At 42.3% G+C, this 19,296-nt stretch overlaps 1 protein-coding gene across 2 annotated transcripts in view; it reads right to left on the minus strand.

Moving 5' to 3' along the window:
- mcf2lb (mcf.2 cell line derived transforming sequence-like b) overlaps positions 1-2,948 on the minus strand; it is a 28,965-nt gene extending 26,017 nt beyond the window's left edge. For both annotated transcript variants that reach the window (XM_070914113.1, XM_070914112.1), the window contains exon 1: positions 2,426-2,948. In XM_070914113.1, the coding sequence (XP_070770214.1) occupies positions 2,426-2,948 (523 nt within the window). The remainder of the gene's footprint in view (positions 1-2,425) is intronic.
- Positions 2,949-19,296: the final 16,348 nt, after the last annotated feature.

Genomic DNA, 19,296 nt, shown 5'->3' on the forward strand with positions numbered 1-19,296 from the left:
ACTGATATTTACAGATGCTATTTGAGACACAGTTTCCTTTTCCTTTTTTCTTTCAATTTAACCTCAAGCAAGGGTGTATACACCAAAATGGCTCTTTACCATAAGTCAGGCAAGTGGAAATGAGACTAGATAAATGACGTTGTCTGTGATGTTTGCAACTTGGTAAAGCAGTGTTGCTATTTTGATAATGGCCACTCGCTGCCTGAGGATACAAAGCTGCAACTGTCTAGCCATCTGCAGAGCGCTCACAGGTGCTCACACGCTCCTCGTGGAATCAAGTTCACACAGAAACCTCCATCAGTTTCCACTTTCTGACCCAGCCTCACTTACTCGGCCACACCTTGCCCCCAGCAACTCCCACACATATCACATCAAAACCAACCCCCCACCCAAGCCAGCAATAGTTGCACAGAAAGAGGCTATTCTGTTACTGAAAAATCCCCTCCTAGACGACGCCAGATTAGAGTTTCAGTCACTTTTTATGGTCACTTTTTGGTCAAATATTCCTCTTCTGTCACTCCTTTCTTCATACTACTCTCATTACTTCCTTCCAAACTTCAACTCAGTGTTGACACAGTATTATACAATCGTCAACAGCCCCTCTGGCCATTAGAACGGGAGAGGATGCCGGTTTCAGATACTACTGTATTTCTCAAAAAAGAGAACAGACAGACAGTGAAACCACTCAAGTGTCTTTTACGATCTCTTTTTCTTTGAATGGTCACTCATCAGCAAGTATCGATGATGTCACAAGGATCTCATTCAAGACAGGGAACTATATGTTTAAAAAATGCATATATGTATTATTGTCTGGGAGGTGGTCTAAATGAAACCCAGTCTGTGTTTATTGTTTTTGTTGGAAAATAAGAATTACGAAGCTCTCTGAAAATAAGGGCTCAAATTAATTTTGCCGTTTATTTAACTCATACTTGTCTGCATTGTATTACATGATAGATAATTAGAAGATACCAAAGTATTTGTTGTTTTAACCTTGCAATAAAAATTAAAACCTTACCATTCCCTGTCATACAAACTACAATAATTTAACTAAAGCACTTTTTCTGCTCTTTAATAAATAACTCTGCTAATGAGAAAATACACACCCTGAACAAACATAACATTATTCCAATATTCCCTACATACACACGTAAAACACACACACATACACACCAGCTGCTGGCTGAGGCGCTAATGTTCTTTAAAAGGCTTAACGGCAGGGATTAACGTCCACTCACGCTCACGTTTGTGGGTGATGAGTCAAACGTTAGTGGGTCACTGTCACACACCTGGACTGCCTGCACCTACTGACACAGATTAAACAAGACTAGAGCAGAAACCTGAAATCCTGGTCCATCAGGCCAGAAAGAGTGGACCCCCCAAAAAAATTATAAACTGTGGAACAAGCTGGTTATAAGCTTTACAAGAGGGTTTATTAGCTTGTTAATGATTCTCCCAAAGTGTCTTACCAGTCCTCAGCTGCCCTCTTACAAGAAATCTCAAATTACTCTGAAAACATTTTGTACTCTAGTATTTGTGTATTGGACAGGTCAGAGTTGGGGGGGGGGCACCCACAAACAGAGAGATGGGGGAGGGCAACAAGTGGGAATAAGGGGCTTACAGCCATGGTCATGGAGGAGGAGTGGCAGAAACAAAGCAAATCTCTGAATAGGGCTGGGCAGTGAAGAATGAATCCATATGATAGGAAGGAAGTCGAGGGGTGACAGGGTTCAGATGAGGATTAAAAGAGGTAATGTTTAAGGTTATGTTATGGACCTCTGCCGGGTGTTTAATTACACAATAAAGAAGTAAGGATATGGTTTGTGATCAGACGAGTTGGAAAACAGTAATCGTCCTATAGAAATGAATGAAAAATACATGATCAAAAAAGATATATTTAAAAGACCCAACACAGTTTTAGTCTATTCTGTTCTGCATCAGCGCATCAAAACCTATTCAAGAAGATGAACACATGGTTCTGTCTAAATATACTGTAGTAATGCAACACTGATCATAAATACAATGTTATCTATACCAGATCCCACCTACATAACAGGGCACAGAGCATCTAATTCCTCTGATTTACAGAGAAGAAATATTTTCTTCTTCTACTGGTAGCAGACATCAGATGAAACTGCACAGCCAAATGGAGTCAAGCTTTCAATAATAAAGTTAGCAAATGCTGTGTTTTCTCAATCCTAACACTAGGTGAGAGCAAAGGTAGAGGGCAACTGACCTCAAACAGAAGAGGGCAGGTGGAAGATGTATTTTAAGATAACAGAGCCAAATTGTAGTTAAAATAATACGGGGATAAACTGACCACAAAAACAAATAAATACAGTGTGGTGAGAGACAGAGTGACAAGGGAAGAATCATTTTGTGATCCATACACAAAATAGATGAAAATGATAAAACATCAGACACCTACCACAAAGCCAGTGGCAGTGGCGAGAAAATCTGTAGTATCTTTCCACCTCCTCCAGAGAGATCCGTACATGACGCCCACTCTCCTCTACTGGCCACAAACACACATCCAATGCTCCCGCCATCTCTTCCTCTTTGACCTCCTCAGTTTGATCATCCATCTCTATTTCTCTCTCTGTTTCAGTCTCTTTATTCTCCATTAACCCTGAATCAGATTCCATATCATCTTCCTCTTGAGTTTGACTCCCTCCATCTCCTCCTGGACTTCCCTCTATTTGCTCATAACTAGTAAACAAAGATTCTGTGTGTCCTGTAATCCCAAACCAGTCCAACTCATCTCTATCTGAGCCTACACACACCTGTCCTGCTAAAGTCAGCTCTGAGTCCACTTCCATGCAAAACCCAGAGTCTAACTCGACCTTGACATCCTCCTCCACCAGGAAGCCTGAATCTGCCATCTCCTCTCCTCCCATCTTCCTGTCCCAGTCTACTTCTTGCTCACTCTTCTTCTGCAACGCTTGTTCCATGCAGCTTTGAAAAAAGGTATCACCGTAACAATTTCCCTCTCATTCTGACTGCCTTTCACCGGACTCCACATTCAGCCTCTCACTCTGTCAGGCTGCAGGTGCTCTACAGCCTGCAGGACGTCACTCAGTAACTGTGGGGACTTCCTATTGCAACCTCAGGTTACCTTCCCTGTAGACAAAAGCTATAGTGTGGAACTCTACCCCGCCCTCTCTGCTCCCCCAGCTACCCTTATCCCTCCCCTAAAAAGGACAATTACCTGACCCCTCCCGGTTCAATAGACATGCCTCCAAACTACTAATGTAGGACTTGGTCTGACCTCTAAAAAGGTATCCAGTTATGACTCTGTAAGACTGGCCAAAAACAGGAAAAAAGCCATGCTAAGTTATGTCATGCCATGTTGTGTCACAGTGGTTAGGTAGGAACTGCAGCTCCCAGCCCTTTGGCCAGCGCTCATTTACCTAGGCCAACAAAGCTCTGGCTCCTCGTCTGCCTTATCTCAGGAGATGTGGACCGAAAGTACAAAGCCTCCATTCTGACCAGCCCATTCAAACACTGCCTGCATCCCCATTTAACCGTTCACAGACTGCATCCATTCAAAGACCCTATTCTTGTTTACACCAGTCAAAAGACCCCATTCTTACAAACTTACTGAAAGACTTAATTCTAATGAGACCTCTCAAAGAGAGACACTGTTTCTTAACAGAATGTGGTAATTTAGATTCCATTTCAATGAGTTGTATAAAAGATATAATTCAGCCAAACAAGCTGATAGACACCATTATGTCTCGTAGGTCAGCCATTATCTACTAATACAAGTTCAGTGTGCTAAAAGGTTTGGGCAAGAGATGTTCATTGTGTTAAGTGTGTGTGCCTGGGTATGAAAGTTTGCATCTGCAAGTGTGTGTGTGTGTGTTCTGTGTGGGTGGGACATGTGTTTAACATGTGTTTGCTCTGTGACCAAGGGCGTGCACGAGGTTATCAGTCTCATAAACCTTGACTGATAAACACAGGAGACATTAGGTTGCAGAAGTGCACAGCTCAAAGTGAAAAAGAGGGTCAAACAAAGGGACAGATCACTCATCAACTCCCAGTCTGAGTGTAATTTAGGGACACGGATTCATCGAGCAAGTACCAAGACTAAAAGCAACTAGTGTATCAAATATACTTTTCCTCTAATTCAGAGATGTATCCATTAGAAATCAGAGTCTCACATCAGAAATCACATCACGCAGCCTTTATTGGATTCCTTGTTTTTATATACTCATTAAAGTCTGTTTACAGGTCTCACGTAGTACTACTGCATGTGAAAAAAAGTTGTATAAAGGCTTTATAGGAGTACAATTCTAAATCTGTGGAGTACTCTTTTTAAGTGTGGCCAATTCCCTCTACACTGCCAACCCCAACATCAACGCAGACAAGGATGTGATCCCTCACGGGTTTCCCACCTACAAACACTGTTTGTTTTAATCAGCCATTACAAGTCCTCAAGTCAAGTTTAAACAGCCCGAAAAAAGTTTGTCACTTTGCAATCTGTAGAACATACAATACCGTCTATGTTTAGTCTATATAGACCAACATGACACAACTCTTTCTGATTCAGTTCCACAAATTGGTGTGATGGCATCAAGAAACCAGTTATATTTGATTCAAAAATATTATGGGAACAAGTTTTTGAAACAATGCATGTGCTTGTTCTGTTTTTCACTTGTTCTGATGCAGACATAATTTTAAGAATCAGTTAGTACCGTTTGTTTTTCATCCTGACACATAATCAAAAACAGGGCATACACATGTTTGATACAGTTTAGAATATGCAGACCCTGTAAAGCCTGTAAAACCAACCATCTGTTAAATCAACCTGGTTCCTCTCTTGTATGAACTTCCCTCATGGCTAATGACTTAAACAGAACTGGGAAGAAATGAAATCTTTCCCAGAAACCACACGAGGTACAGACAAACAAAGCAGGGAAGAACACATACGCACATACAATCCATAAGTGCCAGACACAGCAATAGCTTTGAACATGCAGTGGCATTGATCCAGGGACAGAACAAACATACTGTACATATCGGAGTACAACCTTGGTGAGAGACGAGCCTCACAAACTCAGAAACAAAGATGTGGACGTTTGAAGAAAAGGTGTTTTTCACATGCATTGTGTCAGCAAGCAAAAGGAAAATAGCTTACATATACAGACACAATGTTAGCTTTTTGTAGACATAGAAAAATACATACAGAGAGACACAAAAATGCCATCCATACGTCTCCTGACTCACGTGGCTTAAGCGGGACCATCGGCATCCCACTATCCCATTGAGAAGCCCTCCTCCTGGCTTTCCTCACCATGCTTTTCTCCCTGCGTCTTAGGGAGACCTGGGAATGTCCTTTTCTATGCAGTGGTAAAACCCAAGGTCTCAAAGTGGCAACAATCTGAACACCAACAGAACACCAACTTGAAAACTCAGCAGCTTTAATCAGCAGTTTCTACTCCTTTGCACCAGCTCGTCTGCCGGTAAGGTGCTGTGTGCTGCAAATGTCTGCATTTGCTGAGGAATCTGTGGCTGCTATGGAAGAATATCAGTGCAGCTGCCGAGATCTGTATGTTGGAAACTGGACGGGCTGTTTAAGCTGCGCAGTCACGCACTCACATACAAACACACACACAGACAGACAGACACAAACTGTTATACACACAAAGACACAGAAACAGTCCAGTGGGGAGCAAGGGAAGCCCACAGGAAACACTGTGTGTGAGGCTCTGGGCATGATGCCCTGCAGAACTCTGGCCAGAGCTTCAGTAAGGAATATATTACACACACGCACATACACACACATAGACATGTAGTCTTACGAACATAGGAAAGTTGCACATAAGCATGCTGAGTGCAGCATAAACACACACACACACACACACACACACACGCTGTCTCCCTTTCTCTTTTGGTCTTACCATCCCAGTCTCCTCTCCAGGAGTTCTTGCGGCTGGAAGGGCTGAAAGGAAAAGGAGAGCCAGGTCCAGAGATGTCCAGGCTCTGGATCAGATGACTGAGCCGGTTCATGATCCGTTGCGACGTCTCACCACCCTCCCGCAGAAACTCATGCAGAGACATGAGAGCCGGCTGCTGGTCTCACACACTCAAACAAACTCTGTCATCCAGAGAGACCCCTCACTGCACCTGCAAAGCTCCGCTGCACACTCTAATAGACTCCAAATCGCAGCCCCCAAATGCAGGCATGGGAAGGACCTTCTTTGTTGTAATATGCAGATCTCTCAGAATCAAGCTGACATGTTCTCACATGCGTCCTGTGAGGAGATGCCTGCATATTCTACATACAAGACAAGCGTGGTGTCCTCTGCAGAGTCACATTGGGGACTCAAGGAAACAGCACAGTGCAAAGCCGGCAGAACCAAAAAGAGCTGAGTCACAGTCTGCACAACCTCTGAAACAAACACTGGAGGTGAGAATGGGCCCAGCTCTGCTCTGCACAAAACACACACACACTCACACTCGCAGATTCACACATATATCTCGTCGCAAGTGCAACTATTGACAGCTCAGAGCAGCATAGGCTTCCAAGGAAGGACAAGAGGGGAGGAGGGTGGAGGGAAGCAGGAGCAGAGGGCAGCCGGTGGAGCACAAATCCCCTTCTGCTGCTCAGGCTAATTATATTCCTCTACTCCTTAACTAATCTGCCTTTTCTTTCCCTCTTTCTATCTCGCCAGATTCTTCCATGCATTCATTCCCGGTGAACCAGGAAAGAATGCAAACAGCATGGAAACAGCAAAACTTCAAAACTAAAACTTTGTGGTGCTCAATATGTGGACAGTAACTGAGGTGGAGGAACAAACAGAGAGGGTCCTCTTTGATGGGAGAGAGGAGGAGGTTGCTGGCAGGCTTTTAAGCATGTGTGTGTGTTTGGTTGGTTGTGTTTGTGTGGTTAAAGCTGGCAAGCAAAAGGCAGCTTGCAGTTTATAGGCTTAGAATAGAGATGAGAGATGCGCTGCACTCTCACACATACTGATCAGGCGACTGCAGGAGGACGAGACACAAAACATCAGCCTTCTAGCCATAAACCTCCATCTCTCTGTCTCCCCCCTCTCTTCTCCTGTTCCCCAGTTAATCAGGTCTGATCCCTCCTTTATGCCATCACCCACCTCCTGTGTGATACTTCATCTATAGCCCTTTATCACTGTTTGCTCCCACACACACTTACATGCACCTGCATGTGTGGACACAAACATATACATAGTGACGCTGTGAGGATTTACTTCACATCAGCGTTGCTTTGAGCTAAATGCTAACGTCAGTATACTAACAACCTCACAATGACAGTGCTAACATGCTGATGTTCAGCATGTATAATGTCCACCATGTTCACTATTACTAGGTATTGGACAATTCAAAATTTGACCTGACGATGGCGCTAGATGAAAAGTCAGGGGATCACCACAGTTATCACAAATCAAACCAAATTTCATGGTAATTCATCAAGTAGTAGTTGTCTTTGTCTGGACCAAAGTGGTGGACTGTAAAAACATCTGACAAACTATTATTGAGGCCCATAGAGCCACGCCATTGGCGCCGAAGCAAACATGTTGAAGGAGAATATAAACAGAGAGTAGATAAGAATCTGAAGCAGAACATTACTGGGAGAATTTAAAATAAGGCAGGCTGTTTAAATTATATTTTGTTTGAAAGGAAAATCAAGTACATTGTGACTAGCCTAAGTAAAATAAAGTGAGAATGCTATATTATTGCAGCACTCTCCCTGGCTCTGGCTACTTGTGTCTTTCTGACCACAGCTGACTAGCTGGAGACTAATAGTGACCTGCTGGATCCATCTGGCTATACACCTGCTCTGCCTTTAGGGATGAACAGCACAGCTCACTTAGGTGAGGTGAATGAACCCCTGACCCCAAGCTAGAAAGGAACCTAACACTCACATTATGTCAACAATAAAGTCTTATGTATATCTGATTTATGAGCAACCTTCCTTGTTGTGGTTTCCATCTAAACAATGCAACAGAGGAGCGTTTAATTAATAACAAATGGCTGAGATCAAACAGCAACCTTGAAGTCTTGAGACAGCTGGGCTGCCTGGAGCTCAGACACTTTCATAAACCTCAGCTCCTGCCTGGCTCGGCAGTAAGTACACCATTAGACAGTCTCTCTCTCACACACACACACACACGCACACACACACATAAGCAGAGAGGTGTGAATACACACCAGCCATGCCCTGCACACAAAAACCTCCACCTACAACATATAATATGTCACTATTATTGCATGATAAATAAAAACCGGCTACAGATGAACACATTCCTGCTGGAAAAGCTGAGATCTATGACTCACTGAACTGGATATGTCCCTTTAAATCAACTGGAAGTAGGTCAAATGCCCAGTTAGAGAGTCAAGAAGAGGCTGCCTGTGATTAGGGCAGCAAGTAATAATTATTTTCATAACTTAATCTACTGGGTTTTTTTTACAGGTGACTACAGCTTAACTTACATTATATTTTTAGCCATGCTAACGGCGTGGCGTTAGGGGTGGCAATGTCGGTCTTCCCAGAAGACAAAGCACTCTGACCTTTCCTGTAGCGCCACCTGCAGGTCAGAGCTTTCACTTATCCAGAGAAATATAGTTAAATACATATTTTTACGGACATTCATGGTTCCCAGACAACATATCCTAATGACTTTGGTGATCCTCTGACTTTTCCTTTAGCCATCATGAGGTTGATATTTGTGGTTTGGATGAAATATCAAAAACTATTGGATGGATTGCCATGACACTTGTTACACACATACATGTTCCCTTAAGGATGATTTGTAATAACTTTTGTGACCCCTTAACTTTTTCATCTAGCACTATCATCAGGTCAACATTTTAATTTATCCAACATTTCTGTCTATGACCAAAAATAAACAAATAGTCGAATTTGCATGCATGCTAATGTGCTAAACTAAGATGGTAATCATCATATTTGCTGTTCTGTCTGACCAGCAGTTATTTATTTATATGGTTATTTTGTTGATAACCAAATAAGATGTGCTCAACAGCGCTGCCCACTCACTGCTGACTGAATGACTCTGACACTGATAGATGGATGGATTGGATCACTGCCACTGACTATGTTCACTAAAAAAAAGGAAAATACAGTCAGCTACAGTATTGTATGCAAATAGATCTTCCTGATTTCTCAGTTTGAGGACATTGCATAGGCAGTCATGTTCACAGCATAGACAATCAAAAACCAGGAGCTAATATAAAGAAAAGGCGTGTCTGTACCCTGTTCTCTGGGGAACAGGAAAACGACAGGGGTTCTCTGTTGTCTGCATTTTACAACACAACACTTCCTTTTCAGCTCAGGAGAAGTGAGCAGTTTGGCAGATTAGACAATGCTGAATCCTTTTCATCCTCAGTTGACTTTGTTTCCCTGAATCTCTCTTTTCCTCACTCTCCCTTCCTCTCTGCTGTCATCTATGATCAGTGTTAGAGTCTCTTCTCTGAGCCGATTACTGCTCTCATCCTCCTGCCACAGCACATTCCTGTCACATTTCCTTATAAACAGAGTGCTACCAAAGACTGCATGTCTGCAAATGATTATTATAATGTCACGCACTTATTTCCTACACATGTAAATAGAAAAATGTCATTTTCATTTCTGTAGTTGAGTGATGCAACTCTCCTTCAGAGCTGTAGATTGCTCAGTTTTATTCCACTAGCTTGGGCATAACCATGGCCCCTCCTCGCTCAAGTCCACCCACTCACCACCACTTTCACCATTTTTGGTGCTAAGGAGGAGAAGATGCATCTACAGTCCACTGTGTTGCAGCAAGAGCCTCACCATCATAAAAGACTCAAAAATCATACAAAAGTCAAATGGACAGTGTGTTGACAGTATAACCATATATTAAACAGTATTCCTCTTGTTTCCAAATACATATACTGTAGCTGTGCATACACAGTTGCTACAAATACAGCTAAAAAGAATCATGAAAACTACAATACAATATGACTCCGTAATCATTAAATGAGCAGCTGTGGCTTCTCTAAATGAGACCAGCATCACTGACCTCCAATGAAACACATCATGAAATGAAAGGTATACTGTGCAGGTGTGTGTGTGTGTGTGTGTGTGTGTGTGTGTGTGTGTGTGTGTGTGTGTGTGTGTGCATTCATGCTTGTGAGAGTGGCTGTGTGCTCACAGTGATTGGATTAAGGGAGATCTCTATAAATGGATCAAAAGAGAAGAGAAGCAGAAACATCAGAAATATCACTCACTCATATTAGTGGAATTAGTTTGATAAAGGACAAAAATCTGTCTTTCAGTCAGTGGCGACAAATCATGAGTGCAGGAGCAACATCAGGACACCTACAGTCTGGAAAAAGGGTTCTCATGTCCACTAAAAAAGGCTCAGAAATAGCTTTCTTTTCCATGACTGCATGCGTAATGAATTTGCACTGCAATCAGAAATGAAGGGCCTAAAATGCTTCCCTGCAGCAGCTCTGACTATTCAGAGCAAATATGAAAGGCCATGAACATGAACAAGGAAAAGAAAGCTCTGCACAAAATAGTGTGGACCTGAAAATCGAAGAGTGATGTGACTACCTCAAGCGGCAAGTCCATGTTCAGTAATCAGTCCAGGATTACAGTGTGGATAGGACCATATATACAGTGTATATAGGTCACTGTGTCTCCTGTTTCAGCCCTCATCACCTCCTCTGATCAAACAAATACAAAATACTGTAACTGATAGGGTGGAGTACTGAGGAAATAGGCCAGTGAAGTAGGGTGTTGTATCACAACATAAATCAACCTGTCTACAGCCTTTGTTTTTGCAATTTTTACATCAGTGTAGGGACTACATGTCAGATTTAATGTGATTTAACATAAAAATAGAATTATAATAGAGGATGCTTTGCATGTGATAACTGGACTATCTGACTGCGTTACACTATCTGACTGTTGTGTCACAACACCATGCACTACTTCGCCTTCTACTGGATCAAATAATATGAGAAAATGTCACATTGTCCACTGCAAGCATAAACTGTATAAGCAGGCTCGTAACAAAACACACACCTGCTTAGCTTGAGGCAGAAACAGCATGAACCGCAGCACATTAAACATGGTGTGGTTTCCTGGAGAAACAAAGATTTGTAGCTCACTGACATGATGATCCTTCATTTTTCATCATAAACCACTTTGTTTCACCTTTTATTTGGTCTAAACTGAACCAAGCAAGAGATACAATATTGTCTCTTATTGTGACTGCATACAGATTTGTATTTCACCTATATCCATGTTTCAAACAAACATAGATAATCCTCTTGTTGTGGTGTTGGGTGTGTTGTTGTCACCCACCTATGCTTCGGGTGACTGTTCTCAGTCTCTCCAGCAGCTCCCCGAGGGCCATCTCCTCTGTCTTCATCCACAGGATCATCCTCCAGAGGGACAGCGGGAGACCAGCTGCCCAGCCAACGGACACTTTCACAGGAAGAAGAGACAGCTTGCCTGCTTTTTCCTAAACGGTGCTTCGGAGAGCGGATGATGGTGAAGAGGACGGGAGAGGGGGACCGTTGCGGTGGCAAGCTCAGCCGAGCAGACAGAAAGAGGGCGATGCAGCAGGGTGATTTAGCCCGGGATGTGACTGCCTGGCTGCCGTCTTGTGCGACACACGGATGCTGGATGAAGGAGATCTGGGAGAGGGGGGGTGTCTGCTTGTGATAAAGGGATGCTTTCGAGGATGCTGCAGAGACGGATGAGGGGATGATGCTGAAGCTGCTGCGGCCGTGACAGCCCCAGCTGCACTGACGAGTCCCCCGCAGAGGGATGCAGAACACAGGACGCCGGCGATGGAGATGGGGAGGAGGTGGAGCGGGAGGCAGCCTTATTCGCACATGCATGCTTCAGCCTCAGCACACATGATGATGGTGCAAACCTGTGCAGACCTGGCAGGCAGAGAGGGGGAGGGGAAGTGAAGGTCAGCGTTGCAGTTTCACACAAACAGCTGATCCAATAGTGACATCCAGTGTGGAGGAAAGGCATAACAGCTTTGTCATGGAACATTCTCATGTGCGGAAACATACACAGAACTACTGGTCATGCACCATTGATTATGCTGCATTGCCACCATGTGACGACACTTGGTTATGACAAAAATGGCTGGGTTACTTTACAAAAGGGTAAATTCCAGTTTTCACTAGACTGCAATATTTTGATCTTTTTAAACAAATAAAGGTTTATGCTTGTGGTAACCCCTATCACTGTTTATACATAAGGTTTAAGCCGTGAACTAAACTGACATTACTAAACATATAAGAGCTCCACATATATTTGTACATATATTGACACCTTACAAGGTCCATTATTTCTAAAACACACAACTTGACACAGACCAACAAATTCAGGCAGGTAAGACAGACAGAAGGAGGTATTCCACACAGTCGTGGCAACCTAAAAAATGTCCAGAGCACTGTTAAGGATGGTATAGAAGCTGCACAATTTTATACAGTTGGACACTAAGCTTCTTGACCAACCAAATGACAGTAGTATGAAACATGGATACTATTATTTTTAGGGATACCTTTATTCTAATAATGAATGAGTGACTGCGACGACTTTGAGAAATCTAATTTACCTTGTGCAAAATCAGCCCTGCTTAAGTTTTCCACCTCAATCAAAAAATATCTACGATTGTTTGATGACTTTTGATGCTTTGCATTGATAAAGGGGAGAAGTAGACTTTCTCAACAGGTACAATAGGCCTTTTTTTTTTCCACACAGCTCAGATGTTACAAATAACATTAACATTGGCTCTGTCCTATTCAAGTGTCTCAGTAATCCATGACAGTGTGACAGCGAACCAGCATGCATAATTACCCTGAAACTGAAGCAGCTAAATCATGAGATTCAACTAATAATACATTTTGTCAACCACACAGAGCATATTTTGGGGTATTATTGTGTTGTGGGACTTCATGCTTCAGGAAGATTAACTTTCCCCCCTCACCCAACTACATTTTCTCATTAACCTCTAGTGATATCCTTCCATCCAGATAGTTTGGGCTCTTTACTGTCTAGGTTTGTATTTATTTTTATATATTTATATATTATTTTGTATATTTTTATATTTTCTACTGAAAAAACAGTCAGTATGAAACTGTCTGAAATGTCTGATGTCAGTTGAAATTTGCATCTCCATTGTATTGGGAGAAATCTCTGAATGCCTCACAAAGCGTCGGCTGGGGCGGAAGACTGCAGTTTTAAAAGTGAAATAAAGTCTGAAGGTGTGGAGTTAGAGTCTAACTCCACACCTTCAGACTTTATTTAGAGAGAAGTGATCTCACCAGACGTCTGCGGCCCGCTCCTCATCTCTGCTTGAGGCCAGCAGCTCGAGGCTACATTAGCTGCTGCTAGCATAACACACCTGAACCTCCGAGGCCGACCGTTGGTGGTCGAGTTGCATTGTGGGTAATGTTAGCGCCAGGCTCTGGCTCTCCTGCATCGAGTTTGATACCTTGACCTGTCAGTCAAATGTTACATGAGTGTAATGCGAAATCTCTGCAGTACTATTTTAAGCTAAATTAAACAATCTGTCAGTAGACTAGTGTCTCCTGGACAGGCAGGGTCTTGACTAGAGAGATTAGAACTGGCAGTGGTGGACTAAATACATTTACTCAAGTACTGTACTTTTCAAGGCACTTGTAATTTACTCATGTGTTTCCATTTTATGCAGCTTTATACTTAAATATTGTACTTTTTACTCCACTACATCTGTCTGATTGTCATACCCTTCCTGGACAACTGGACAGTTTTCATTTCCTCCAAATTTGGTGATTTTGATTTTCCAGTAAACTGAAGGATTAAATGTTACTTTATGGATTGAGAAAGCTCTCCCACTTCTTAAGCAAAAAAAACTATTTACCCAACTATATACCCAACTTACCAAAAGTAGTTAAAATAAGCACAACCTTAAACAACAGCACAGCAGTAAAATGCAAAAAACATTAATGTAGCAGTAATATTAACCCCAAAACATCATATATATAACAGTAAAACATGGACTGAGCGACCATTTTTACATACTTTTGATACTTTAAGCACATTTTGGTGATAATACTTTTACTTAAGTAAAGGATCTGAAATTATATGACATTAATAATAATATAGAACTTTTACACAGAGGACAAGTGTTTTCACTCTTTATTACAAGCAAGAATGACAATACAGTGCTTTGCCCTCATTTGCTACAGACAGGCTGGCAAAAAGTCAACAGGTGAACTTTTAAAATCTTTATCCCAAAAAAATTTTAAAAAAGTAAATTCTCAAAACCTGTTCAGTAATACAAACAGTGCTGTACTGAAGGTATGATATGAAGCGTGCTGCTCAGAGCACAGAAGTTGACGTTTCAGACCTTTGCCAAGCTCAGGAATGACAGGATGAGCACCTGCTGTTCTGCTGATGGACTTAGAAAAAGCAGTTTGACATTCTGATCAGCAGTAGAAGGCTGGTGCGATAAACCCATTTGAGACAGAGGCTGACACCTACATACAGTCCATTCCTAGTCAAGTTATTTGGTCACTTTTTTTTCTCACCCACTACAATCTTCTTAGAAAAATAACTTGTGAGGAAGAGTGAACACTTATAAACCCCAGTCGACAGACAATATAGACCTTGTTTTAGGGGAAAAACTGATCTGTTGTAGAACAAAGTGCAGTGTGTAGACCTATTGGTAAATCTCTAACGAATCATATAATGTATATGTTGCTCTCATTTTGGTTACAAACTCGAACACACATTCTAACAGAGTTAAAATATAGTATTCTCTCTGGGATACAAAAGTAGCAAAAGAAATATTCACAATGGATAACACAAAAATGACAAGTAGTCGTGAAAAAGTTGAGTTGTGGCGGGCTCAGCTACAAAACTGTGTTTGAAGAATGACTACAAAGAATTCCTCGTTACATCATTAAAGTAAAATAGACCTTACAGCATTATTGTGGTAGGATTGGTATGTGACATGTAGAATATGTCTTGATACAGTATGGCAACAGCACAGTGAGGTGAGACACTGCATAACAAGCACCAAGGCCCTTCTATTAATCTACTGAGGTCAGGACGTTGAGCCCCCAAGTCCAAACACTTGAGGAGGCTTGTGGGCTTCTGAGTGAAAACTGAAAAGAGACAATATCCAGACCTCCAACCAAAACTGATAAATCATCTGTGCCTCAGTAAAACAAAAACAAAAAATACTGAACACCTGTTATTAAATACATGTTGGCAGATGGTGATGTGTGTATGAAAATAAACTGTATAAACATACAAAAATGCTTCAGAATCTGACATTCAAGACTTCCCGAGTCAGTCACTTGCTGTGCAACACGACAGGTATGCTTTGGACATATAAGAGGACTTCAGATGTTAGAAATGCGGAAAAAAGGTTCATCCATAATGAGCTACAATCTTCAGCTGGAGGACATGATGGACAAATCAGTTCAACATTCTATTGATTTGATTGTGACATCGCCGATTCAAGTCTCCCTCCTACTTACAGACTATATAACACCCCCTTCTCACCACAATATATATCAAAAATGTTTAAGTTACATCCATACATCAACAGTAACCGCCATCAATAACAATAACAATACAGAAAAACTCATGGATTAATGCAACACAGATAAAAATCCCTCATAATGTGACAACATGACATTAGCATTCTTACATTTGCATAACACAGACCATGGCAGCAAACACACAAGCACATTGCAACAGAGGGGAATAGCAAGTCATTTAGGACATCCATAAATAAAAGACTCCATCAGTCTCGGGCTGCTGCTACTGTTACCCTACACGGCCACATGGGGGCAGGAGTGGGCACAGTGTGCTCATTGTGAGGAGAAAGAAAAGGTGTCATGATATGGTTCGTGACGTCTGAGACGAAGGAGGATAAGGAAGGACCGAGAGAGGAACAGATCGGCATGCAGCAGAGAGATCCGACATGCTACACTGGCAGATAAGAAAAACAAAAGTCGACGCAATCGTGAGAGTAAAAGAAGAGGAAGAAAGAGGAATAACAGACACACTGTACCAGACATGTATGCCCTCTGAACCTCCCTGTCAACCCACAAACATGATTAAACTGTCCTAGAAATATAATCCACTAAAAATGGGTATCTATGAATTAAGGCAGGGTGGCTAGAATACTGCACATCCCTCTTCAGATTTTCCCCGTTTCTCTCCTACAGCTGATGGGTGTGTGTGTGTAAGGCTTTGTAATACACCACTTCTTGCTTTTTTTCTTTGCTTTTTTTTTTAAACACCTTTCTCCTTTGGCTCCTAGCCTGCTGCTGCGTGGTTACCTGTAAGGCAAAGGTGTGTCTCATACAAACATACAGTAACAGGCAAATTCATGCATACACTCGCGCACATGCACACGCACGCACACCTAAAGGGCTGAGCTTGACGGCTGCCCCTTACTTGGCCAGACCACATACTGTAAATAAATGTTTTCAGCAAACATTAACAAAGAAGCAAAAAAAGGACACGAAGAATAGAGGAACAGGCAAGAATGTGAGACTGAAAATGAGGACGAGGAATACAAAAAGGACTGTTGACATGTTGAAACGGGACAGTTCCATCGTGCATGAAACAATGCACCTTCGCACATGGTTCCCCTTTTGTTCTCTTTTTCAAGTAAGAGGTCGGGTAGGAACTTTGATGGGACTACACTGAAACAATAAGATGTTACCAAAGTATGAAGATGAGGCGTCAGGGCTGTAATATCTAAAGGGTTTAGTCCACTCAAGGGTAGCCCAGAAAATGCACATGGTGAACTCAGCATGGAGGTTGATGTGTGTGAACATGTTTGTTTGTATTTTGCTCTATAAATCCTTGATCCTTGAGAAGCAGATCTTGGGATGTACTTCATGTTTCAGCCCACGAGACTCACACACACACATAGTTTCAGAGTCTGTGTTTGTGTTCACACGGAGGTCTCCGGCCCTGGAGCGTAGTAGGCAAATCCCGCCCCTGAGAGACGGAGAATGTAGGGGCTGAGAGAGCACAAGTCTACCCCTCCCCCTTCTGCCAAGTGGGCCAGTAGTTTCTGGGGAAGGGGATCAGACCTGCGGAGCGACAGCATCTCTGCAGCGGCGAGGTGGAGATGAGAGGAGTCCGTGCTCGTGCCTATGTAGGATCGACGAGAGGACAGTGGAGTCAACTCGGCCACGCCACCCCGCGACAGCTTCTCATGATCCTACAGAAAGACAGAGGACGCATCATCACAAGAAGATCCAAAACACAGAAGTAGAAAAGGAAATCAAAAGAATTGAACCATGCAGATCAAATCACAGAACTTGTGAATGAGAATGGAAGAGAGACATTTCATGCATAGCTGGGTTATATTCAGAGGGTTTAATAGGTTTGTTTTAGATATCCAGATGTTTAGTTTTAATGACTAACCATGTCATGGACCCCTGGATCCCCTGTGTGGATACTGGGCAGAATTTATCGATCAATGACGAGAAACCCTCTGAAAATTCCCATTATGATTAATAGTAATATTAGATTAAGCATGCATATGGAATAAAAACAAAATGCACACTTGCTATTCCACCTCCCAACACCAGATGTCATCAGTGTTCCTGGTACAGTGACACTTTTCAGATACACAGTACATGATTTGCCAAGATGCCTGGGCAACCTGGATTTTTCAGATCAGTGTTGGATTAGGTAACCTACTAGTGACCTTCCCTTATAAAATATGACCTAGCTTACTAACTAAATGTTAATAAAATGTGTATGAACCTCTTAAACCAGTCATCTCATATTTCACAACTAAACCTCCTCTAACCCAGAACCTTCAGTTTGAGCCCCTTAACCTTACTCTTACATCTATCTTAAGCTACAGCTTAGGACCAAAAAGGAGTCACAACAAGCCTAATACTTGTTGAAGCCCACATGACAAGTGGCAATGGATTTTAAGTAGCCTGGGTCTAATAAAGAGAGGATAAAATTTCTCATTTGGCCGCTACCCAGATCAAGTTAATTCCAATCCCACATGTAGTGAGAAGCACAGCATGCTTTGGAACCAGCACTGCAGCATTAATTGGACATTGTGATTCCTTAAAGTAGGTTTGATGGAAGGACATTTCTCGTATAGATGCAGTTATATAGGCCCATCCCCTCCCCCAGCCTGAGCCATAGCACGACAGCATGCCCCATGCAGTGCAGAGCAGCAGGAAGCATTGTGGCAGCAGCATTAAGAACCTGACTTCCCACAGTCAACGCCCTCTGTGTGCTGTTACCATGGTGACCCTAGCCCACCTAGGGGGGGGGTGTACTCTAGGGTTTGCTGAGCGGGGTGTTGTGGCTGTTTGACATCATGGAGTCATAGGTCCTAGCAGCTTTTTCCCCACTGTCTCCCTCACAGGTCCTATCAAGGTGGAGTGGGTCCCTCTCATTGCTTCCCCCTCCACCAGCAGTGCCAGGAGCCACACAGCCCTCCAGGGCCCCCGCTGTCCTTACCTTCTGTGGACGACGTTAAAGGAAAGGAGACGATAACGGAATCTGTTTAAACCTTGTGTCTTGTATCCAGATATACTCCGTTGCCAGTTGTTTCAGGTACATCTAGATGAAAACTAGTGCAGTTTAATACAACAGTCCTGCAATAAATCCTACCTTTATGAAGGTTATCATTTTCGAGAGGTGTTGATCCAAAATAATCATGAAGTTGAATCAGCACCTCTGTAAAACAGTTTCAACTAAATCTGAACATTATAACCTTCATGAAGGTAGGATTTATTGCAGGACTGTTGTATCAGACTGCACTAGTTGGGTGTACCTAATAAAATGGCAACTGGGTGTATATCTGGCCACACCTGGCACCTGAATGCAGCTAAAAATTGGTTTCAAGTGACTACTTTTGATCAGATTTCACTTCCCAGCTCACATTTGATTTTATGTGTGGAAAACTACGACCACTGCTAAACTGAAATTTGGTGTCGCCTTTTTGTATCCTAAGGATATGGACTTCAAAACATTGTTCTGGTTCTTTAGCTTACCAATAAACTGTAGCAAATTTTGCACTGGAGCTTTGTCGTTCTCTCCACACTAAGAATTTGACAAGGCAGTCTTTCAGTGCAGTGGTGACACATTTACATTCAGTATACTAAACATCCGACAGTTAGTCTAATCTGTTTGTAACAAACAGTATTAGAAAAACTGTGGACCCCACACATACCAAAATCATTTAAAAAATACATAAGAAGACATTGAAAAACATTGTATAGTGCATGCAATTAAAATTGCTTAAATAGTAAATGGGACACTAA

The sequence above is a fragment of the Enoplosus armatus genome, chromosome 11, assembly GCF_043641665.1.
Source record: "Enoplosus armatus isolate fEnoArm2 chromosome 11, fEnoArm2.hap1, whole genome shotgun sequence".
Taxonomy (NCBI): domain Eukaryota; kingdom Metazoa; phylum Chordata; class Actinopteri; order Centrarchiformes; family Enoplosidae; genus Enoplosus; species Enoplosus armatus.